At 49.0% G+C, this 17,737-nt stretch overlaps 1 protein-coding gene across 1 annotated transcript; it reads left to right on the plus strand.

Moving 5' to 3' along the window:
* The first annotated feature begins 821 nt into the window (after positions 1-821).
* On the plus strand, positions 822-8,998 carry PIRT (phosphoinositide interacting regulator of transient receptor potential channels). The gene is made up of 4 exons (XM_055579635.1): positions 822-953; positions 2,302-2,353; positions 3,062-3,175; positions 8,559-8,998. Exons 1-4 carry the CDS (start codon positions 822-824, stop codon positions 8,996-8,998), a joined length of 738 nt encoding a protein of 245 aa, XP_055435610.1.
* Positions 8,999-17,737: the final 8,739 nt, after the last annotated feature.

Below are 17,737 nucleotides of genomic sequence, written 5' to 3' on the forward strand. Positions count from 1 at the left end.
TTTTCACCAGCTTCATCTACTAGAGGCTGAGCAGAGCTGAGCCAAAGCCCTATCACAAGCGCCTCTGCCGGCGGCCCACCAAGGGTTAACCCATTAGCCCACATCCTGGTGAGCTCACCCCGCTGGAGCCAGCTCTGCGCTGGGATTCGCTGCACAAGGCTCCTGGAGGGGCCAGGGAGGCTTCTTCCCGGGGGCTAGGGTGCAGGACTTGAGCAGGAACTCACTGCCCGCTTCCTCCTGGCGCCAGTTGTATGAGATCCCCAGGACTCCCCCATCTTCCCCGGGGGGCGTTGAGCACAGTAAGTAAAGAGGCCACTGGCCCTCTGCCCCTCCTCCCACTTCCCTGGAGGAAGGAGCCAGTTTTAACTTTGCTTTAGAGCACCTTGAGTCTGTGAGCCGGAGGTGGGAGGCAGGTGTACACAGCCAGCTAAGGGGAGGCAGGCTGGCTGTGCCAGGGGAGAGAGGTGATTGGGTGGGCTGCCCCGCCCCACGCTGCACCTGGAGAAAGAGAAGCTGGGTGCAGGCGGCTGCCTCTGCCCTGTAGTAGGGCAACCAGCCTTCACCCTCCACAGCCGTGGGCGGGGACCACCCTCCCTAGCTGACACAGACAAGCCAAACATCCTGACTTCGAAGTGCTAGGCGTCCTTAGGTCCCAGAGGCCACAGAGGGACCTCAGAACTAGACCTAGGCATCCCCATCAGACCTCAATGTCTGCCAGTCCATCCTACCAGCTGCAGGTGTGGCAGGCGCCCAGGGCAGGTGCGGCAGGGGCTGGGCAGGCTCTGTGTCAGGAAGGGGATAGCAGGCTGGCCCATATAAACATGGACAAAACGTGCAAGGGAGACGTGTGCCTTGGGGACCACACACCCAGGGAAAAGCAGACGTTACCACCTGAGCTGTTTTTCCACCTTGTTACTGGGCAGGACCTGGGCTCCGGCTGCGTGAAGAGTGAGGTGAGTGGCTCTGTTTAGATGGAGCTGGAGAACTTCCCTTCCTAGAAGCCCTGGGAGCAGCTGACAGACAGGGGGCCCTGCCCCGGGTACAGCAGCAGCGGATTCGGAAACCATATCAGATCAAGCAGTAGGGTACCACTCACCTCATCGGGGACAGGGTCGCCAATGGAATGTCTGGTTGGGGGGTGGCCAGCGGCCAGCAGTGACAGCTGGGTGGGGGTGCTGTGGGGACCCTGGGGGGAGAGGCTAGACCCTCCACGTCTCGGGAACTCCAAACAGAACTCACGCTTGCGTCTTTCTCAGGAATCCTCTTATCTCTGTCACTTGTGTTTTGCAACCTGCCCTCCCCTATTGTCCCACAAGAGGACCCTTCCCTCTGGGCCACCTCCTGGCTGAGAGACATGAGCCGTGTCTCCCCTGCTCTCAGTCCCTGCAATTCCCAGAATAGCCCAGCTCCTGTCAGGGACGAGAAGCTTGAAAAAGGACTGATAACTCCAGCCCCAAGCACAATGGGGCCTCCTATCATATCAGGGTTGCAGATATATTAACAAGGATGCCAGCTACTTTTGAACTTCTCACAAACAACAAATGCATTTCGGTGTAAGGATGTCCCAGGTCACCTTTGGAACATTCTTATAAGTAAAAGCATCCATCGCTTATCTGAAATGCAAATTTAACTGGGCATTTTGACATTTTATTGGCCAAAGCAGGAAATCTATTAATATTGACAGTGTTAAGTGAAGGGGAAAGGCAGGCTTCTTCCTTGAGCAAACACAGTTGAGTATAAGGACCATAACTTGGGTTTAGGCAGCTCTGAGCCTCGGTTTCCTTATCTGTAAAATGGGAATAATAATACAGTACCACCCTCATAGAGCTGGGGCTTCCCTGGCGACTCAGTGGTAAAGAACCCACGTGCCAATGCAGGAGACTTGGGTTCAATCCCTGGGTCAGGAAGATCCTCTGGAGAAGGAAATGGCAACCCACTCCAATATTCTTGCCTGGAGAGTTCCATGAACAGAGGAGCTTGTTGGGCTACAGTCCATGGGGTCGAAAAGAGTCAGACAAGACTGAGTGACTACCACGTTCATTTCACTTTCCAGTATTCTTGCTTGGGAAATCCCATGGACAGGGGAGCCTGGTATGCTGCAGTCCATGGGGTCACAAAGAGTCGGGCGTGACTTAGCGACTAAACAACAACAGTAACCTCGTGGAGCTATTAAGAGATGCTGCAGGTGAAGAAAGTGGCAGGTTCCAGGCGTTTTGTGCTCTGCTGGGATGATGGCAGTGGCGGGGAGTGGGGTGCTTTGTGGCCGCTGTCACAGGCCTCTTGTTGCTCTGCTGCTTGCAGCTCAAGGCCCCACACTCCAGCCTGCACATCCTCAGCAGTCTCACCCAGCAATGTCGGCCTGATGCCTCACCCGAAGCGGCCACCCTGCAATTCTGTTCATGGCCCAGGCCCCCATTGTGCTCCTCACTCACCACTCCCCTCGTTTAAAAAGAAAACCAAAAGCTCAAAACCTTCCCAACGGGGAGCAGGATAGACTCGAACCCAGGCTCTGCAGCCAAACAGGCTCCACGACTCCCATTTCTAGCCTGGTTCTCTATGCACCTGCTGAGTAACTTTGGGCAAACCACCTAACCTCTCTGATCCTCAGTTTCCTCACCTGCAAAATGGGATAATAATTGTCCCAATCTCAGTGACTTGTCAGGAAAAGGAAATGACGCACTGCTGAAAAGGCACTCAGCCTGGTCCTCAGCCCCTAGTGAGAGTCGGAGAAATGACAGTTATTGTTACTGTATGAAGTGTCGACCCTCCCCTGATGCACCAGGTGCCGTCTCTGTTTGGAGAAGCCACTGGGGCACCCTGCAGACTTCAGGAAGGCCAGCCAGAAGAAAGCACCCAGCCTTGACCACAGGTCTGTCCATCAGAGACCAGGGAGGGAGGGGGGCAGTCAGAGGGTCCCCCTGCTCCTCACAGCTTCCTCTCCTGCCCCCAAGTTAGCCAGTCCCATCCTTCCACCCCCTGTAAGAGCAAAGGGGACGAGTGATGGATGGGGAGGAATGGCAATGGAGACTTGACCCTGTGATGCTCAATCTTCCCGTCGCAGTTCCGCTGCTTAGTGAGTCATTTAACACAGGACTGGTGATCCCCAAGCCCCAGCCAGGTGCTGAGCTACCTGCTGGAGGGCACGGGAAGCCGAGGAAGCCCCAGGCCCAGCCCTGTAAGGACTCAGGGAGCAACTGGAGAACGTACAGCCCTGTAAGAACAGACATGCCTCTGGTCATCTCCAGCGCAGTGACCCGCTTATTTCGCTTTCAACTGCCGTCCGTTAAGTGGTGCATTTCTGACACTCGAGAATCTGCCGGAGGGAAAACTATATGGTCCTTACTATCCTGGACACTCGGTGTTGCACCAGCTTGCACGATCCATGCCACCCACCCAACTGCCCGTTGGCGAATGAACCTATGAGTGAGTGAGAAAGAGCCAGAAAGTTCCTGCTTCTCTCCCCTCTCATTTGAGACATCACTTTACCTCGTTCATCAGAGATGCTGCTGAGCCAGGAAATGTGGACGCCCAGAGCTCCTCTTCGGAGAGGGACATGTGTCTGTGGCTCCACGTCTAGAGTTTGGTGCGGTGTCAGGAAGAAGCGCTATGGAGCAACGTGGGGAACACAAGGTCAAAGGGCAAACACGGAAGAGATATTCGTAGGCAGGGTCTCCAAATACCTGGCCCATTACAAATATGCCACAGATAAGGAGACATGCTCTAACAAGATTAGAGACAGTCCCTTCTGGACACTAGTTCTGCCAACCAAATCCTGTCTTTGCTCTGTCCAGGGCCTCCTGGCTCTGTGAAAGAGTTTTCCTTCAAGAAAGAAAGTGAAAGTGAAGTTGCTCAGTCATGTCCGACTCTTTGCGGTCCCATGGACTGTAGCTCGCCAGGCTCCTCTGTCCACGGGATTTTCCAGGCAAGAATACTGGAGTGGGTTGCTGTTTCCTTCTCCAGGGGATCTTCCTGACCCAGGGATCGAACTCGGGTCTCCCGCATTATAAGCAGACGCTTTACTGTCTGGGCATAGCTTTCCAGAGATGAGGTGAAAACAGTAAAATTCGTGTTCTGTCTCTCCCTCTATCTCTCAACTCCACCTCTGCCTCCATCGTCCCCTCTCATCTCTGCCTTCATCTCTGTCATCTCCATCTCTTATCTCCACCTCTGTCTCCTCCGTCTCCACCTCTGTCTGCATCTCCACCTCCATCTTCTGTCCTCAAATCCCAGTCTCTCAAAGATGTACCTTCTCTTTCTCTCAGGATCTCCTCTTTCTCAGAATCAGCACAGAGGGTTCCTGTAACAGCCAGGTGACACTCTCACCTCATAGATTTCCTTCTCTGTCCTATTCTGGGATCACTTTGCCCCTGCCCACACCCCCACTTTCCTTTTCTGGGGTAACGTGCTTCCTGCCCACACCTCTACTCTGGATCCCAACTTCCATCATAGGACTTCAACCATTATCAACACTCCGCTGTTCTTGGTTTAACTACACTTTCACCTGCTCCCCAGACTGACCCACTCGATTATTCTTACTACGACTTTTACAGTTCTTTTTCACTGGGTATAATTTATACACTTTGCAATGCTCAAATCTTAGTGTACCACATTGACAAATGGATCCTTTATGTAACCTACACTGATATAAAGAGATGGAACATTTCCATTGGCCCCAGAAAGTCCCAGTTATTTCCTCCCCACCCCTACAACCACTGTTTTGAGATCTGTCACCTTAGATTAGTCCCTAGAAAGTTCTAGAAGATCATATAAGTGGAAACATATACTATATGTGTTCATTCATATCTGATTTCTTTCACACCACATCTATGGGACTCATCCAAGTTGTGTGTGTATCCAAAGTTGGTTCTTTTTTATTGTTGAATAGTATTTTGTGTATTTGTGAACATATAACGTATGTTCATCTTTTCTTCTGTTTGTGGATATTGGGGTTGTTTTCTGGATTAGAGCTACTATGAACAAAGCTGCAATAAATATTCTTAAACAAGCCTTGGTGCACATCAGATCAGATCAGATCAGTCTCTCAGTCGTGTCCGACTCTGCGACCCCATGAATCACAGCACACCAGGCCTCCCTGTCCATCACCAACTCCCAGAGTTCACTGAGACTCACATCCATCGAGTTAGTGATGCCATCCAGCCATCTCATCCTCTGTTGTCCCCTTCTCCTCTTGCCCCCAATCCCTCCCAGCATCAGAGTCTTTTCCAATGAGTCAACTCTTCACATGAGGTGGCCAAAGTACTGGAGTTTCAGCTTTAGCATCATTCCTTCCAAAGCAATCCCAGGGCTGATCTCCTTCAGAATGGACTGGTTGGATCTCCTTGCAGTCCAAGGGACTCTCAAGAGTCTTCTCCAACACCACAGTTCAAAAGCATCAATTCTTCGGTGCTCAGCCTTCTTCACAGTCCAACTCTCACATTTGTACATGACCACAGGAAAAACCATAGCCTTGACTAGACGAACCTTTGTTGGCAAAGTAATGTCTCTGCTTTTGAATATGCTATCTAGGTTGGTCATAACTTGGTGCACATAGGTTTCCATTTATCTTGGAGTGGAATTGCTGGCTCAAAGGGAAGGTGGATGCTTCACTTTGCAAGAAACTATTTGACCTGGTTCCAAAGTCGCTGTCCCATTTTACATTCCCACCAGCAGCGCACGAGAGCTCTGCTTGTTCCCCACGCTCACCAGCATTTGTGTGGTGAGATGTTTAAAGTTTAGCCATTCTAGTGAGTGAATGTATCTCCTTGTGGTTTTAATTTGCATTTCATCTTTCATTTAATTTGCATGTCAATCTCAAGGGTTTTTTTTTTTCATGGATTTCTTCTTCATCTGTCTTCCTCTGTAATGGATCTGTTCAAATCTTTTGCCCATTTTTCAAATTGTGCTGTTTGTGTTGATATTAATCCCATGTGGTAGTTCTTTACATATTCCAGATGCAAATCTTTTGACAATACATATTTTGCTAAAATTTTCTCCCAGTCCATAGCTTGCCTGTTCATTTTCTTCTGGTAGCTTTCAATGAGCAGGAGTTTAAATTATGATGAAATCTAATTTATTGATTTTTTTTTCTTCCTTGGTTATTGCCATCTCTGTCCTAAGAAATTTGCCAACTTCCAGGTCACAAAGATATCCTTCTATTTTTTTCTCCTAAGAGCTTTCTGGTTTTCACTTTTAAGTTCGGGTTTTGCCCATGATCTATCGCAAATTCATTTTTTGTTGATGATATGAGGTGGGGACAAGTTTCATTTTTTTCCATATGAATATTCAGTTATTCCAGCACCATTGGTTGCGATGACTTCCCTGTCCCCCGTGGAATAGTTTTGGTGTATTTGTCAAAAGTAGTTGTCTGCAGTTACTGTTAGGCTTGTGGGGCTGGTTACTAGGAATAGTGGTGTGACTTCCTGAAAGTCTGACTTCCAGAGAGAGGGTTGGCTTCCCGAGCTGGTGGTTTCTCAGGGCTGGTTTCTCAGGCTGGTTGCTGCAAGTTGTGGGTCAGAGTCCTGCTTTGATACATGTGTGGCTGTTGTCCGTTTGTATATTCAGTGTCTCATCTATTACAGACATTTGCAAACATGTTTCTAGTAGGATAAACAACTTAGGTAAGATAGTAAGATAATGAACCTCCATACATCCATCTTCCACAGAAAGATTTTATAACCTTCAACAGTTTGTCATGTCTGATCTGGAGGTTCATGTTTTCATGTGTATCATGCCATTGAGACATTTCATCCCCATATGTGGTTTCAAGATATAACTCTATACTCATTAAGACGCTTTCTTCTGTGTCCACAGTATCATCATTATACTGAATACAAAAAATTTTTTTAGACACACCGCAGGGCTTGAGGGATCTTAGTTCCCCAATCAGGGATCGAACCCAGCAGTGAAAGTCCTATCCACTGGACTGCCAGGGAAGCCCCCAGTACACATTTTAAATCCCCAGTGGCATTTAACATCCAAACCAAAGCCAAATTTCCCTAAAACTATCCTAAAATGTACCGGTTGGTCTCGTCTAGTCAGAATCCAAAAAAGGAACATGTATTTAGTTACATTTTTTGATTTTCCTTATTGAAATATTTTACTGATATTTTCTCTTTTTTTTAATTTATCCCTTTTCCCTTTGGTAACCATAAGTTTGTTTTCTGTGTCTATGGGTCAGTGTCTGTTTTGTATTTAAGTTCATTTCTATCATTTTTTTAGATTCCACATATAAACAACATGACATTTTCTTTCTCTGTCTGGCTTACTTCACTTAGTATGATCGTCTCTAGGTCCATGCCATTTTACTGATCTTTATCACGCACACGTGAGAGTAGTCATGTCACAGTAAACAGCCCATGTAACCGGCTATGGCCAGATAGACAGTTGGACCATGATGGCACTCCAGAAGTTTCCATCTAGTCCCCCTTCCGGTCACCACCCCAACTGAAGGGAACCACTATGCGGCACTGATCGTCTTACATGTTTTTGAATCTTCTGTAAGTGGAAGATAGCATCTGGCTTCTCTTGCTCAAGTTTGGGGTCCGGCATGGACAGGTGTGGAGTTCATTCTCTCCTCCTCATGCTCTGGAGCCCCAGGCTGGTGTTCCCTCCTGGTGCCAGCCTGCAGCCTGACCTTCCCTAGTTCTGTGCAACAGATATTGATACATCTCCACACACTACACCTGCCTCCTGACACCCAGAAGTGGCCTCCAAAGGAAAAGGACCTCCATCTCCCTTCTCAAATTGCTCCCCTTGGGGCTGAGCCAACATGCAAACCCATGGATAGTCCAAGAGGCCTGCACCCCAGGCCTTCCTTCCACTGACTCCTCCCAGCCCAGCCCCTCGGGGCCTTCAGTCCTCATCCAACACAGCCCACCTTCCCAGTAAATTTACTGCTGTGTACCGAAATCTCTCCCATCCTGCTCACAAAAAGGGATATTAGTAAATGCTGTTTGAGAGGGGGTCTGAGGTGCCCCAACAGGAAACACAAAGGGAGAGGAAGAATGTGAGGCACCAGGAGGGGGGACTGGAAGGGATGCCGAGGACCAGGGCCGTAACGCACTCTAGATCACACAGCTGGAAAGTGGCTGAGTCTGAAAATAAGATGCCATTTCGTAAATTATAGCTTTTGTTTGTTCTTTTAAAGGACATCATTGTTCCCTGATTAAATAATAAGAAGAGTTGGTTAAAGTCTTAGTCGCTCAGTTGTGTCTGAGTCTTTGCGACCCCATGGACTGTAGCCCACCAGGCTCCTCTGTCCATGGAATTCTCCAGGCAGGAATACCGGAGTGGGTTGCCATTTCCTTCTCCAGGGGATCTTCCCGACCCAGGGATTGAATCCAGGTCTCCTGCATTGCAGAGAGATTCTTTACCATCTGAGCCACCAGGGAATTATCTCTCACATGGGGGAAAAAAAACCAGCTTGAGAGGCTTCTTATTTTTGTAGATCTCATCTGCTTTTCCTTTTGACTTCAGCACTGAGAGCCAGGCTGGAGACGGATGCTGAGAACAGGAAGGGTGTGTGAAGAGTCCTTGCCCTTGCTTCTAACCGTTGCCAGTACCAGGAGCCCAGGCTCGAGAAGTGGTGACCATGGAGGCCCTCCCCAAGGCCCTGGAGGTTGAAGAGAAGTCTCCGGAGTCCAAGGACCTTCTGCCCAGCCAGACAGCCAGCTCCCTGTGCATCAGCTCCAGAAGTGAGTCCGTCTGGACCGCCACTCCCCGGAGTAACTGGGAAATCTACCGCAAACCCGTCATTATCATGTCCGTGGGTGGTGCCATCCTCCTCTTCGGTGTGGTCATCACCTGCTTGGCCTACACCCTGAACCTGGGCAATATGAGCCTCAAGGTCCTGAAGATGGTGGGGCCTGCCTTCCTGTCTCTGGGACTCATGATGCTGGTATGTGGGCTGGTCTGGGTGCCCATCATTAAGAAGAAACAGAAGCAGAGACAGAAGTCAGTGTTCTTCCAGAACCTCAAGTCCTTCTTCCTGAACCGCTGATGACAACCTTGCCCTCTGACCGCCCCACCACCCCAACACCTTGTCCAGGAGAAAGCGTGATGGCCAAAGTCCAACATCTCTGGTCTCTTGGGTGGTGGAGTCTGCCATAAAACTGATGCAGGCAAACCCTCTTCTGGGCCCCATGGGAAAAATCAAGCTCAGGGCTGCGCCCTCCGTGTGGCTGGGAGGCACCACTGGATGATCTCATTTAGTCTCTGTTGTGTCCTACGCTTCCCCCCAGATCCTGGCTGTAGCCATTGTCTTCCATGGCTTCACCTCGGCCTGTGCATCCAGGTGTCACTCATCTAATGAATGTGCTCTGCCAAGCGCTATGCATGTTGGGAAATTCCTTGAGATGGACTATCCCCCAAGAAGAACCTCCTGCTTACACTTCTGAGTGCCTGAACTGGATTCTGCATTTGCTCCCTTCCAGAATCCAGACTGACCAGCAGAGGCCCTTTGCAGAGAGGAGGGAAGTCCTGACCCTTGGGCTTACCCACCCCAGCTCTCTCTGTGGGCGAGTTGCTAGCTTGCATTTCAAGAGATGAGATAAGTCACAAGTACCAAACATTCCAAAGAGAACTGAAGTGTGACTGGGAAGAAACACTTTCCAAGAAGGCACATTCTCCCCTGGAAACGGCTCTGGGAGTTAGTCGGAGAAGCAATTTAACCTTCAGTTACACAGTATTTACACCAGGGGTGGTGGCATGTGCTAGGGGGTATCACAGTCTCCCCTTGACCTTCTAACTCCTCTGTGACTACTCTTCCATCTGAACTGGACGCTTAGCCAAGAACAAGCACATGTTGCCCTAACTTCCTTCTCCCCCGACCCCGGATTCTGGAACAGCTGGGTGGAGAGCTGCTGCGGAGGGCTGCTGTAAGTGTTTGCTCTGCTTCATCCCCATCGAGAATCACAACCCAGAGATTCGACTCCACAGCTGAGTGTCTGGAGGTTTCCAGAGACGGCTTTTACTTCAGAAAGTCCCGACTTCTGCTCTCCCAGCCCCACCCACACACCCACATTCAGCGAGGGCTCAGCTCGGGGCCAGGCCCTGAGACGGAGCAAGCTAGACAGCCGCTCCCTGCATTCATCTTCCACATGAAGAGAAAGACACGGCCAGGCCAACAGGCGGCCAGACACCCAGTGCTGAGTCCTTTCTGGGGCTGTGAGGGTGGGGGCAAGAACATGGCGGCAGGACGGGGAGCAGCAGTCTGGTCTAGCTGGAGGCTGTGCAGCCAACAGAAACAACAGAACCGGAGGAAAGAGGAGAACTGGCACAGGCAGGAAGGGAAAGCATTTGGCGGGAACAGTGTGTGCGGAGCTGGGGGAGGGGAGCAGGATATGATTAGGAAACCGTGGAGCAAGTTCCCTGATCTGGAATGGTCACCTGAGCCCCTCCCTTGGCCTGCTCCTCGCCCCGCCACCTGCTTCCCCAAGTGCCTTACTGCAGCTTCTCCTCGAAGTCCTCCTGGGTCTGTGGCAGAGACTGAGTGGGGGTTCCCCAGGGCTAACCACACAGAAATCCCCCGTGAGGTAAGTGCTCCCCAAAACAGAGGCTTTCTGCAGCATACAGAGGTGGCCAGACCAGGAGGGTACCTGTGAGGAAGCCAGGCTCCCATAGGCCTGTGGCCCAGTGGACAGCATCTGATCACCAGGGGAGTGTCACCTCAGCCTTCTGTCCCCGCCTCCGCCCTTGCCCTGGACTGCATCACTATGGCAACTTCTCTCTCTCTAATAGGCCTCCAGGTGTCTCCATCTTTATCTCGGTGGTTCCATATGCAGAGTCAGGACACCACCTTGTTCGCTCTGCATCATGGGAAATTCTGTGGAGGCAGGTACCTGTGACATGGGGACACCCCCTGCCCCGCCCACCCAAGGAGCCAGAGTTCAGGGAGTTTCAGCCAGAATGACCATGTTTCTCATTCAAACAGCACGGTCACCTGGCCCCTGCACACAGGCAGTCAGGGCCCGTCATGGGGTGTCGTCAGTCACTATGTCACTCACTGTGGTTCCAGCACCTCATGTGGCTTACGGATGGTTTCTGACATGAAAGCAGACTCCATAACAGCCTTACCCTGTCACTCTCAGAGTCCTCTATGCTTTCCCACCTGGGAGCAAGCAGGGAGGACTCCTGGCTGGTTCGATGGTCATCCACATGTCTCAAGTCTCATTTCCTCCCCTCACAAGCTTGTCATCTGGGCATTGCCATGGAACGGGGGCCAGGTGATGCTGCTACCACATGTTGTCTTGGCGGAGGGCAGTTTGAGGACCACAAGACTCTAGAAGGCATCCAAGGTCTGGACTGACCTTGAAGGCTCCCGCAGTCTCTCCCACATTCCCTGCTCCTTAAGCTAGTTTCTCAGCAAGAAGAATGAGGAGATTCCAAGCATAGTTCACCAACCCCTTCCGCTGGGCTTCTCCATATGACTGTGGACCAAGAAGTATGCCTGGGTCAGGCTGAGGGGCTTTTGCCAAAGACCGTTGCCACATGGAAGTCTGAGGAATGCATGTGCTTGGTCAGATGCCACGTTTCTGGCAAAAAAAAAAAAATCCCCACCATGCCTCCTTCCATGCCATGGATGCATCCATGCATCTGGTTACTGGATTGTATTATCCCACCCATGGCTGTTCTGTCTGGGAGAATTCCATTTAATCTAAGTGCTGAAAGAACTGATGGGATGTTAAATTGTATCCTGTTTGACAGTGTCCACTGTGTTTTCATTCTGTTCCATCAGGAATTGCAGACTCGTCCACTAATTCATTCCTCTAAAATGCCCCCCACCCTACCCCATCACCACATACCCTTCTTGGCAATGTGCTATCTGGGAGAAATGGGACTGTGTGGGTTTCATGCCTGGTTCCTCCGGGGCCCCGTGGGAATGGATGACCCTACTCTGAGATGCTGACAGAGCAGAAAGAACAGAAGCTCCTGCTTTCCTCCCCACAAGCCTGGTCTTGAGAGATGGAAAAAGAACCTTCCTGAATGAATCAATGGTCCAGGGGAAGAGACTGGACTGCCTGGCACCATGTCTTATAGGAAATACAAATAACATCTCATTTAAGCCACTATTTTTGGGGTCCATTACTTGCAGCCAAATAAAATTCCTATTTACACACAGGTGACAAGTCTGGGGATAGAGTTCTTTTCTTCCTCTAAGCCTCTACATTCTTTTCTTCCACTACTTGATGAGACCCGGAACTGATGAATTTAGAACGAGGACTTTCACAAATAAGCTCCAAATCAGTGCAGTGTATCTTTCCTCCAAATCTTCCCAGGATTCACTATGTCTCTAAGGAGAGAGACACAGGAGGGGAAAACCAGAGCAGAAAGACCACGACAGGGCCAGACTTCCTGTCCCCCTGTCTCTGGGGAACAGGGACCTCCCTCAGCCTGGGCATCACATGGTGGGCATGGAAAGAGTGGGGTTCACACAGGGCACTTGGCAGCCTCTGTGACCCAGTTGGGCTGCCCCACCTAGTCTAAGAGCTGAGGCAGCGGTGGGTGGGAGAGGGTGGTCGGTTTATAGAGGGTTCTATAACCTAGAATCGTTAATGGAAGGAGACACCTAGACACTCAGTTCTCTTTCCCCCAGGTTTCAACCTCCGCATTTGTCAAAATTAAGGTGACCCAAGTTTACAAACATAGAGGATTCTGTATTGGTCAAGAGCACAGATTCGAGAGACAGCCCACCTGGGCACATGTCCCATCTGGTCTTGCCAGGTCTTTGACCCTGGACAGCTTACTTCATTTCTGCAAGCCTCCATTTTAGTGTGTGTTTGTGTATGTGTGAGCTCTTTTTTTTTTTTTTTAATTTTTCTATTGAGGTAATATCTATTTAGGGGCTTCCCAGGTGGCTCAGCAGTAAAGAATCTGCCTGCCAATGCAGGAGACACAGGAGATGTGGGTTCAATCCATGGGTCAAGAAGATCCTCTGGAGGAGGAAATGACAACCCACTCCAGTATTCTTGCCTGGAGAATCCCATGGACAGAGGAGCCTGGCAGGTACAGTCCATGGGATTGCAAAGAGTCGGACATGACTTAGTAATTGCACAACAACAAGTATTCCAGTGTACATATACCACATTTTCTTTATCCATTCATCCAGTGATGGGCACTCAGGCTGTCTCCGTATCTTGGCTATTGTAAATAATGTCAGGGTGAACATGGAGGTGTAGATATCTTTTGGGATTAATGTTTATTTTCATTCATACCCCCATCTTCACAACGGCAAATGGGGTTAATAAAAGTGCCTGCCTCTTCCTAAAAATTAATTGAGATAATCTATGTAAAGCTTTTATGTATTAAACCCTAAATATCAGTCATTATTAATGTTAATGGACTACACCAGGCAGTATATGCTCCTGAATGGTTTTACATAAGGAAAGAATGCAGGTGTATACAACTAAGTGTGAGCTGATTGGAAAAAGAGAATTGGGAGATTGAGGAGTTCACCATGCACTGTGCTGTCTGGTGAATGGGGGCCTGATGCCACCAGCCAACAGTTTCATTCCGACCTTTTTGACTCCTGCCTCCCCTCTGCTCCACAATCCGTCCCAATCAACCGTGCATTCATGCTAAGTCACTTCAGTTATGGGCGACTCTTTGTGACCCCATGGACAGTAGCCCACCAGACTCCTCTGTCCATGGGGATTCTCCAGACAAGAATACTGGAGTGGGTTGCATGCCCTCCTCCAGGGGATCTTCCCAACCCAGGGATCTGGCCCATGTCCCTGAAGTCTTCTGCATTGGCAGATGGTTCTTTACCACTAGAGCCACTTCAGTTCAGTCACTCAGTCGTATCCGACTTCTGCAACCCCATGGACTGCAGCACGCCAGGCTTCCCTGTCCATCACCAATTCCCAGAGCTTGCTTAAATTCACGTCCAGCAAGTCAGTGATACCATCCAACCATCTCATCCTCTGTCATCCCCTTCTCCTCCCACCTTCAATCTTTCCCAGCATCAGGGTCTTTTCAAATGAATCAGTTATTTGCATCAGGTGGCCAAAGGATTGGAATTTCAGCTTCAACATCAGTCCTTCCAATGAATATTCAGGACTGATTTCCTTTCAGATGGACTGGCTGGATCTCCTTGCAGTCCAAGGGACTCTCAAGAGTCTTGTCCAACACCACAATTCAAAAGCATCAATTCTTCAGCACTCAGCTCTCTTTATGGTCCAACTCTCACATCTACACATGACTACTGAAAAAACCATAGCTTTGATGGGATGGACCTTTGTTGACAAAGTAATGTCTCTGCTTTTCAATATGCTATCTAGGTTGGTCATAGCTTTTCTTCCAAGGAGAAAGCATCTTTTAATTTCATGGCTGCAGTCACCATCTGCAGTGATTTTGGAGCTCAAGAAAATAGTCTGTCACTGTTTCTATTGTTTCCCCATCTATTTGCCATGAAGTGATGGGACTGGATGCCATGACATCACCTTAGCACCACTTAGGAAGCCCTAATCAAAGCCTACAATTTCTATCTCTCAAGGATGGCCATTTGTTTAAGGCCTAGGCAGCTCACTCACTGTCCAGAAAAATCCATGTTTCCCCCTCAGAGTGAGGGGTGAAGCAGCTGGCCCATCAGGTCCACATATCCGGGGACCCTTGAGGTCTGGGTGTGACCACATGATAGGCTCACGGGAGCAGAATCGGACTCTGCTGGGCCGGACCTAATAGGAAGTGAGCCTATTCTCCCAGCTCTGCAGGGAGGAGCCACTATATGCCAGGAGCCGGGATCCAAGTCACCAAGGGAAATGGTACAGACTGCGTCTTTGTGTCTCTCTGAAATGTATATGTTTGACGCCCTCAGGATGGATTAATGATGTCATAAAAACAGGAAGAAACAGGACAGCTCTCTCTCTACACCCATATGCCCAGGAAAGGCCACATGAACACATGGTAGGAAGGTGATCGTCTGCAAACCAGGAACTCATCTGCCCTGAATCTTGCACTTCTAAGCCTCCAGAACCATAAGAAACACACATCTTTTTAATAAACCACCCAGTCGATGATATTTTGTAAGAAAGGCCTGAGCTGGTTATGACCTTAAGGAAAGTGCCATGAAGATCAGAAACACCACATTGAAACTCCCTGCAGGCAGTCGGTACATTTTCCTTGCTCACTTCTAGCTGATTTTGCATGGAAAGGAGCCTCAACAACTCCAGAGAGCTGAGCTCAGCCCCAGCTTAGCCCATGGTGGAGAGGCTGCTAGAAGTGGAGCCTGTGGGTAGAGGCACCCAGGCAGAGGCCAGGGGCTTGGCTTTGGGCCTGACTGGGAGAGGAAGAGGGTCACAGACAACTGAGCCGTGTGCAGCTTCACCCTGGCACTTGCAAACAGGCTTTGCAGGTAACTGCTCCTGAGGCAGGCAAGAAAAATGGTGACAGAAGATTCTAGCACCAAACCCAGCAGATATCCTGGAGTGATGCCTTCAGATTTGCTGAAATCCAAAATGTCATACTGTGGTGCTGGAGAAGACTCTTGAGAGTCCCTTGGACTGTAAGGAGATCAAGCCAGTCAATCCTAAAGGAGATAAACCTTGAATATTCATTGGAAGGAATGATGCTGAAGCTGAAGCTCCAATACTTTGGCCACCTGATGCGAAGAGCCAACTTTTTGGAAAAGACCCTGATTCTGGGAAAGATTGAAGGCAGGAAGAGAAGGGAACGACAGAGGATGAGATGGCTGGATGACATTACCGACTCAATGGACATGAGTTTGAACAAACTCTGGGAGAGAGTTAAAGAGAAGGAAGCCTGGCATGCTGCAGTTCATTGGGTCGCAAAGGATCAGACATGACTGAGTAACTGAGCAAAAAATGTCATGAGGCCTTAGGCAACTACCTTTCTTAAGCATGGCTGGTGTGGCCTGAACTCCCGAGGGCTCTCCTTAAAGGGTGTACTCTGCAGAAAGCTGCTGGGGACTTTGCAAGCCCTGATGACGACAGATTCTAGTATTTACTGATAGTGGATTTTCTATCAGCTTTGCAAGATCAAAGTTGTACTTAATATTCAAGGTTGGTTTAATTTGATTTTAAACATTAAGCAATGTGACATTTTTCTGTAGACTTGGGTTTGTGAAAGCGCTTTCATATCCACTAAAATTTATTCCTTTTTTTTTTTTTTTTTTGGACCAACACCATAGTTTATAGTGTAAGCATAATATACTTCCTAGAGAAGGAAATGGCAATCCACTCCAGTACTCCTGCCTGGAGAATCCCATGGACAGAGGAGCATGGAGCGCTACAGTCCATGGGTGGCAAAGAGACAGACATGACTGAAGTGACTGAGCAAGCATAATATACTTACTAGATGGAAAACCTAAAAGGCATGGAAAAGAAAAACTAGCAGCCCAGTAGACCATTTCTGCCGTGTGATAAAACTTTAGGGTGTCCTCTGGAAGTGTGTTGCTTCCGAAGGAGCTGTGGGAGCACTAATTCCTCAGAAACAGGGATGAAGCAGGAGATGAAAGCTGCAGAGGGACAATGAAGGGATCTGTGCAGAGCTGGGGGAACTCTGGTGAGTCACTCTCAGCCTTCCCAGTAGCTGGGGGCGCCCAGGGGTTACAAAATGAATCTAGTCATAAACAGTGGGCACTGGGTTACAAGCAGGCAGAGCTGCTCCCCAACTGAAAGGGATGCCCAGCCTAGCGGGAGAGATGGAAAACTCAACAAATTACCTCCATAAATGTACCAGGTGCTATAAAAGTAACCATCCAGTTAAACAGGCATCTGTTTCTTATCCACTAGGATTGCTGTAATCAAAAGAACAGAAAGCAGCAAGTGTGGGTGAGGACGTGGAGAGATTGGAACCCTCATGAATTGCTGGTGGGAATGGAAAACAGTGCTGTTTCTATTGAAAGCGGAAAGGAAGTTTCTCAAAAGAAAGAGTGACCCCTCTATGATCCACCAACTTCACCTTTAGGTATATATTGAAAAGAATTGAAAGCAGGGACTCATACAGATATGTGTGCACCCTTGTTCACAACAGCGCTATTCACAATAGCCAGAGGGCGAAAGCAACGCGAGTGTCCGTCAACAGATGAGCAGATAAACCAAATGTGGTCCATAATACAGTGGAGTATCATTCTGCCTTAAAAAGGAAGAAGACCCTGATGCATGCTACCCTGTGGCGGAAACTTGAAGCCATTATACCAAGTGAAATAAGTCACTTACTAAGAGATGCGTATAATGTGATCCCTCTCATGTGAGTTTCCTAGAGCAGTCAGATCCACAGAGACAAGAAAGCAGAGCGGTAGCTGCCAGGGTCTGGGGTGAGTGGAATGAGGAGTTTGTTTCATGGGGACAGAGTTTGATCTGAAGAAGAGGAAAAAGTTCTGGAGAGGAATGGCGGTGATGGTTGCACAACAATGCCACCGAACTGTGCAGGCACAAATAGTTAAAATGATAACTTCATGTTGTGCATATTTCACTACCATTAAATAACTTCAAAAAATAATTTTTTAGGGACTTCCCTGGTTGCCCAGTGGTTAAAGCCTTCACCTTCCCATGCAGGGTATGGGTTCTATCACCGGTTGGGGAAATAAAGATTCCACACGCCTCGAGGTCAAAAAACCAGAACATAAAACAGAAGTAATACTGTATCAAATTCAATAAAGACTTTTAAAAAATGGTCCATGTCACACTACACATTTAAAATAATTTTTAATTAAACGGGATTAAGAAAGGAACTAGTCTTCCCTGGTGGCCCAGACAGTGAAGAATCTGCCTTCAGTGCA

The sequence above is a fragment of the Bubalus kerabau genome, chromosome 4 (genome assembly GCF_029407905.1).
Source record: "Bubalus kerabau isolate K-KA32 ecotype Philippines breed swamp buffalo chromosome 4, PCC_UOA_SB_1v2, whole genome shotgun sequence".
In the NCBI taxonomy this organism is placed as follows: Eukaryota; Metazoa; Chordata; class Mammalia; order Artiodactyla; family Bovidae; genus Bubalus; species Bubalus kerabau.